General features: G+C 32.7%; 1 protein-coding gene across 1 annotated transcript; it reads left to right on the forward strand.

Moving 5' to 3' along the window:
• The first annotated feature begins 3679 nt into the window (after positions 1–3679).
• On the forward strand, positions 3680–4648 carry LOC101963210 (olfactory receptor 4K2). The gene has a single exon (XM_005341411.3). It carries the CDS (start codon positions 3689–3691, stop codon positions 4646–4648), a length of 960 nt encoding a protein of 319 aa, XP_005341468.2. The 5' UTR covers positions 3680–3688.
• The last annotated feature ends 3390 nt before the right edge of the window (positions 4649–8038 follow it).

Here is an 8038-nt window from a genome sequence, read left to right on the forward strand (position 1 = left end):
AGTAGATTTGTATTTTACAATATCCCCTTTTCTAGACCTCATCTTTACATACAGACAGCTATCAGTATACTTATTCCCTTGTGCTAATTTTTAAATGCCTTGTCAGAATCTTTAATGCATTTTGCTTCCTTTAATACATAACACTTCAAGTAAGCCAGTATTTGCCGGGAGCAAATTGCCATAGCCTAAAAGAATAATTTCCAATTGTGGCATTCTATAATTTCTAACTCTGGAGCATAAATATGAGAATGTAAATTTTGCCCCCAATAATGCTTTTAAAGTGATTGCCTACATTTCTTCTAGGTCAGTCCCAGTTGTCCTCTTTTCTCTAATGAATACTGCTTCAATGTGGGCATGGACCTTTGCTTTAAATAGCAAAGACATTCAGAGTTCATTTTGTGACTCTAAGAAAAGCTAGTTCAACATTTTAATAACTCCCACTGCAAGCAGATTCTAGTATCTAATCCCTAATCTCCTCTATGTCACTGCCTTCCAAAGGCTTTTATGTCAAGACAGGAGAGAATATATGTCCAGAGTCCATGCTTCCGATGCTTACTAAAGACCATGGTGATTTCCAAAGACTTGTGAATCTTAGAGGATGTGGTGTTTTTGATTCTGGCTGCACAGCTGGTAGGTTAAAAGCTGGATATAATACTAAGGATCCTGAGAAGCAGTTGTGGCTTCTTTTCTTCAGGTATCAAAAAATTGGCATTTATATGATAATTATATAAAGTAACAATAATAGTAGAGCAGTAAAGAAAAAGTGTGTATAACTTGAAGACAAAAGGATGGCTTGGTAACATAGTGATCAAAGCTGCCTTTCTGGAGAAGAAAAGGAGAAGAAAACAAACCTTAAAACTGCTTATTCACTTACAATGGTGTAAGAGTAGTTTCCATAAACAATTAAATTATTTCATCAAAACAGGAAAATATGTCAAATGTGTAAAACTGAGAACTTCAGTTAATATAAAACAAACATGATTTTCATATTAAAAGAAATAATTTATTTTGAAAAAAGAAATTGTTTGGGGAGCACAGTCTTTCTCTAAATTCATGAATCGAAACTAGGTTAGAATATTTTATTGCATGTAGTATTATTTTTAATAAAAGGAGATTATTATTTCTGAACAATATTCTTAAATTCATATTTTTGAAACCTAGGAAGTTTCTTGAACATTGCTCAGGAAATATGCATATAACTTTATATAGACCATTTAATTTAACTATCATAAGAGGCTATATGTACCTTAAGCATTTTTTCACCACTGGACAATAGTTCCACTTTAAGAATTTCAGAATAATTCTCTCTGATAAATTTTGAAAATATTTTTAATATTGAAAAAGCACTTTGAATATGTATAATAAATGAATATGTAACTAGATTTTCTTCTACATGGAAAACGTGAATTCACTTAAATAAAAAATATTACTAAAGGTAATAGCTAAACTTCATGTGTTGAGTGAACACCGAATAGAATGGAGTAGTGAGGTAGATTATAATATGGAAAGTATAATTCATTTCCAGTAAGTTTCCTTCTGCACATCAACTTTTAAAAATTGAATCCAAGTTGTTAATCCCTTTTCCAATTCTAACAGGACTGTGGAATTTTCTGCAACAGAATAGTTACGACATTTCTACTCTAATGTTAGAATGTGGAACCAATGAAAACTTTGTGTTAATCATGCAAATAGAAGCCAAAATTGTTTTGAAATATTTGTTTCAGATTTTACTACAAATCAACTAAAATTTACTCTAAGCTAGAAACCATCTCATCTCTTTTAACTGAAAATATCCAGCAGATCTGGAAATTTTATTAGGTAGTCTATTAATTTAGAGAAAAGAGATGACTTAATAATAAAACTTATTCTTTCATCAAATTGATGCATTAATACTGTCACACAGTTAAAGTTATACATCTGTTGGTTTAAAATTTTAGGAAATTTTAGCAGCCAGTAGTCCCAAATTTTTCTAATGTGGGTTTTAATTTTTACTTACTATTTATTTTAAGCAGTTTTTTAGTGATCATTGGGGATAAATTAATGAAAGGGAAGTGAAAGAAATGAAAGTCAAATAGCTCATTTATTGATTATTTTCCATCTGTTCATTCTTTAAATTTATGACAATGACTTCATTCTTTTCTTCTCATTTAATATCAATTGTAACTTGAATATTAGCATACTAACGTTTAACATATGTTGGCATTGTTTCATCCTATTTCACTGATATATTTAAATTTTAATATTTTTTGATGAACTTAGAAAACATTAATATAAAATAAAATCTAAAATAACAATTTAAAAGAAAAATTAATAACAGAATTATATATAATAACATCGATTAATATTGAAATTATTATCAAACTAGATGAAATATTCATATGTACAGTGAGAATTCTTAAATTATCTAATGTAACAAAGGAACTAAGTAATACATGTGAAAATAGCAATTTAACTGAAAAAAGTGATTTTAAAGGTAAACATTTTTTATAAAGACCTGAACTGAAACAATATTAGATATTTCTATTCCATTAATTTTAATGTGACAAAATTTTCCAATGACCCGAAAACTTTTAGAAAACTCATCTGAGTTTTCCATAATCAAAGGCTTAAATTTTACTAGGTGCTGGAAGGATAAACCCTCTTTGGTGACAAAATTGGTGTTTATTTACCACGACCAATTTTGTTTTGTATTGTACCACACTTTTGACTCTTTGGTAGACAGTGACATCATCTTGGAAATAAAATTATAGAACTTGGGAAGTACAGTAAATGAGAAAAGGAATTTTGGAAAGTTATTCTGAATTTTTATAGTAGCTCACCATCCTCACTTTAAAACAATAGCTTCATTTGAGTAACATGAAGAGAATCAAATAGTCTCTTAAAAAAATAAAAGTTTCTGAGGTTACAAAATAATAAAATCTAAAAATAATTCACATATATTATAGGCATGCCCCTTGGTTGTCAGTTGTTTCATAGATTTAAAAAGTAAAAGGTAAATAATTTGTCACCCTCATAATGATATAAAGTGGATCTTCTCTAATCATTATATTAAAATGTTAATTAAATCTAGTGTTCATCAATGATTGACTTGATATAATTGCATTTTTGTGAAGTAAGAGAAACCATTGGAGTTTCAGTCATTATTTTTACTTATGTGTCTCACTCAGCACAGTCTAAAAACTTAACATAATCTGTAAATATGATTTATGCAGCTTCCTAGGTGTATTCAGACAAGTGTTAGTGTGTGGGGGTGTATGAATGTACCCCAATGTATATGAGTGCTGGCTATAAATGAGAGTTTGTGCTTCTCAGGTGTTATCTAGTAGTAATTGATCAGTGCTTCCAAGAAAGAAACTCTTTACTTTGAAAATTTTTTTCTTTATTAAATTATTTATTTATTCTAATTTGTTATACAGGATGGCATAATGCAATTCATCTCATATTACACATATAGAGCACAATTTTTCAAGTCACTGGGTGTACACAAAGTATTTTCACACCATTCATGTCTTCATACATGTATTTAGAGTAATGATGTCTAAGGTTTTTACATAGATTTTAGATAATCAGTGTGCTAGAGAACTATCAAATGACATCATAAGTTTGTCACATGTAGCTGTAGACATATCATGTTTTTCTAGCTTTAATTTTGTTCCTTTTAAGATTACAGACCAGTATCTGCAGAACAATGGAGGGTTTTAACCATTCCAGAGTATCTGAATTCGTGTTACTTGGACTGACTGATTCTTCTGAGCTTCAGATATTCTTCTTCGTAGTTTTTTCCATCTTCTATTTAATGACTATGTTTGGCAACTGCCTTATTTTGCTCACTGTCCTATCCACCTCAAACCTTCACTTGCCCATGTACTTCCTGCTCAGCAACCTCTCTCTCATTGACATGTGCCTGTCCTCCTTTGCCACGCCAAAGATGATTATGGATTTCTTTGCTCAGCGCAAGACCATATCCTTTGAGGGTTGCATTTCTCAGATCTTTTTTTTGCATCTTTTCACTGGGACAGAGATTGTGCTGCTGATCTCCATGTCTTTTGACAGGTACATCGCCATATGTAAACCTCTCCATTATTCAACAATTATGAGCCCAAGAGTATGTGTTGGGCTTGTTGTAACTTCTTGGACAGTGGGCTTCCTGCATACGATGAGCCAGTTGGCTTTTACTCTCTATTTACCCTTCTGTGGTCCCAATGTGATAGATAGTTTCTTCTGTGACCTTCCTTTGGTCATCCAGCTGGCTTGTATAGACATATATGTTCTTGGGATCTTCATGATCTCAACCAGTGGTGTTATTGCTCTTATAAGTTTTCTGCTTTTGCTCACTTCATACATCATTGTTCTTGTCACTATCAGGGACCATTCCTCCACAGGCTCATCTAAGGCTCTTTCTACCTGCACTTCACATTTCATAGTGGTATTCATGTTCTTTGGGCCTTGCATCTTCATTTATGTGTGGCCTTTCACAAATTTCCTGGTGGACAAAATTTTGTCTGTTTTCTATACCATCTTTACTCCCTTTCTGAATCCACTAATCTATACTTTGAGAAACCAAGAAGTAAAGACAGCAGTAAAGAAGAAACTAAGTAATCAATATTTCAGTTTTGGAAAAACTACTCCAAGATATTCAGTGCAATGAATGGAGCTATCCTAGCTGAGATGTAGATCATCCAGTTTTGCTTAGAAAGCCAGAGAAAGTTAAACGTAGAATCTGACTTTCAAGTCACTTTGTCTAAAATCATGAAAACAAGAAGCCAGGGTTGACAGATGTGCAACATCTTGGCTGGTGAAGTACTTGCAAGCCTGTTGAGATTAGGGATCCTTTTGATAATTTGTTAAAAGCTAATGTTTATTTTCATAAACATTATATCATCAAAATTGTGAACATAATTTCAGAACTTCATAGATCCATGAGTCCTGAAACATGACTTAAGACTACTTAGAGAATATAGATAAAATATTGTTTTCTAACCAAGAACATTCCTAACTGGTTGCTCAATGTGGGGTTTTCTGATGGTATCTACCTTAATTTAGAGTTTTAATTGGGATTTTGGGGCATATTTCACAGCATTAGAAATATTGTCATGTGAAAATTCATATTGTGGATCATTTCATTCTTCATTAAGTATGCGAAATATTCCATTGTGTATATATACCACAGAGTTTCTTTATCCATTCATTTATTGTAGAGCATCTAGGTTGCTTCCACAGTTTTAACTACTGTGAATTGAGCTGCTATAAACATTGATGTGGCTGTGCCTCTGTGGTATACTGATTTTAACTCCTTTGGATATATTGAGGAATGGGGATAGCTGGATCAAAAGGTGGTTCCATTTCTATTTTTTTGAGGACTCTCCATACTTCTTTTCAGAAAGTTTGCACCAATTTGCTGTCCTACCAACAATGTATGAATGTTCCCTTTCTCCACCTTCTCGCCAACATTTATTGTTACTTGTGTTCTTGATAATTGCCATTCTGACTAGAGCAAGATGGAATCTCAGTGTAGTTTTAATTTAAATTTCTTTAATTGTTAGAGATGTTGAACATTTTTTTCATATATTTGTTGATCACTTCAACATATCGGCACAGGAACTGACTTCCTGAATAAGATTCCTAAAGCACATGAAGTGAATTCAAGAATCAATAAATGGGATGGATTCAAAATGAAAAGTTCCTTCTCAGCAAAGGAAATAATCAATATTGTGGATGAATTCTTTTGAATAGTGTTGAACAATCTTCATTCAGTGGGTTGAGTTTGAGATTTGAATCAACTTTGAACATGAGAGAATTTTACAAAATATGTGTAAAATTTAGCAATGCCCAATACTCATGAAAGATTTAGTGAACAGTAATTATATTGTATATTAAATAGACATAAAATTACATGTACTGGGATGGAAAGTTAAATGCTTACTTGAACTTAAATGGCATGAATTTGTGTCAGAAAATAATGTGTCAATTTATTAGTCTTTGATTTGTTTCTGTAGTTAATTTTGTCTTTTGTATGCCTGTATTTTTTTCAAAAGAAGTATTATATTTGGGGGATTTCTTATTTAAATTGAAATATATTACAAGATTGCATGAAAGGCCAAGTAATAAATATACTATGTTCGATAGGTCTGTATTTTGTTTTATCACAATAATATTTTAGAATAAACTAGGTTAGAAGTTCTGAAGTATTATTTATGTCTTTGTCTTTTACCCACTTGAAAAGCAGTAATGGAAATACTTGAACTTCTTAGATAACAAGTAAGGGGGCAGATGGGGAAAGGGAGGAAGAATGGGAAAGGGAAGAAACTGCTGGATGAAATTGACTAAATTATGCTCTGTGGATGCATGAATACATACTCAATAAGTTCCACTTTTATGCATAACTATAATGTATCATTTTAAAAATGATAAATAAATGGAAGATGAATATTGTAGAAAAAGGGCTGGAAGGTTGGGGGAGGGAAGAGGACAGTACTGTGGATTGGAAAGGAGAAAAATTTGTTATATGCATTTATAAATATGTCAAAATGGACCCTGTTAGTGTATATGACTATAAAGTACTAATAAAGTTTTTTAAAAAGAATTGTTTGGAGACATGGTAGAATGCACTATTCAGGAAATTATTAACATTGAAATTATAAAGCTATAGAATTAAGTCAGACATTTTATCTGTCAGATAAATCCCTGTAGGTGGAGAATGAAAATCTATCTAATCTCTATCTGCAAATTTCTAGAAGTAGAGCCCATTTCTGAGGATCAGTTAAGTCCTGAACTGCCTTCATTCAGTCCACCCTCTGAAACTAGCAAATATTTCTGCACTGATGAAGCAGGAGGATCACAACTTCAAGGCCAACCTGGGAAACTTGATGAGGCTCTGTCCCCATAACAAAACAAAATAATGGGCTGCGGAAATTTTTCAGTGGTGGAGCACCCATGGTTTTAATCCCCAGTACTGCAGAAATAACAAAAATACAGATGATTTCTGCACTGATAGAACACATGTGCTTAGCCATTCCTCACTGTGTGACATTTCCTAGCCTCTGAGGGTAGCTCTCTGTTCGACACTACCCTGAACTCTTCCTCAGGCCGCACTGCAGGTGATTCACCATATAGTCATTGTCATTAGAGGAAGGCAAGTCCAAAGTACAAGGAGAAGAAGAGACTGCAGAGAAGTAGAGAGGAAAAATGGGAACATGGAGATAGTGGAACGATACATGTAATTCTTGTACAAAGCTATTAATACTTTCAAAGTTTGATTGCATCTTCTCTATCATTCTCTATCCCATACAATCCATGAAGAGTCCTCCTATCTAAAATATATATTGACATCATGTATGTCTCCATTTCTGCTGCCATCTGTGTAGACCAGGTTCAAAAAATTAAGTGGACTAAAAGTTGACATTTCAGGAGCAGGGCTTACGATTTTAAAATAAAGATGATAAATTGCTAGAAATTGGGAGTGAGGCAAAAGTACATTTTTAACTTAATTTTTTCCTGCACAGTGTACTATTACACTGTCACAGAATAGCACACAGCCCACTACTCTAGTCAATACTTTTGCACCAACTTGCTCATTGGCCTTCCTCAAGAGCCTCTCATGATTCCCCACCTGTAATTCCTTCTCCAGGTAACAGAGTACTGGGAGCAGGAGAAGATGAAAGCTGGTTAATGGATACTAAGCTATAGTTAGATGGGAGTAGAAGTTTTTGAGTGCTAATGGGTAATTGTAGATAATAACAATGTACTGGGAATTTCAAAAAGCCATAAGAAAAGATTTGAATGTTTTCATTTAAAGAAATGACACATATATGTGTGACACAATATCACATGGTACCCCATGACTCTGTAAAGTTTTATGTTTATGTGTATTAATTAAACAAAATTTAAATAAAAAAATAAATGGGAGTGTGAGGAGTACTGGAGCTCAGGTTGGGTTCTTAACCTGTGGGTCAGACTTTCATTTTACTCAGTAAATGTAGCATTTGTTCAATCACATGGGGACATTAATATTCCTAAAATTATATACATATATGTATAT

The sequence above is a fragment of the Ictidomys tridecemlineatus genome, chromosome 5, assembly GCF_052094955.1.
Source record: "Ictidomys tridecemlineatus isolate mIctTri1 chromosome 5, mIctTri1.hap1, whole genome shotgun sequence".
In the NCBI taxonomy this organism is placed as follows: Eukaryota; Metazoa; Chordata; class Mammalia; order Rodentia; family Sciuridae; genus Ictidomys; species Ictidomys tridecemlineatus.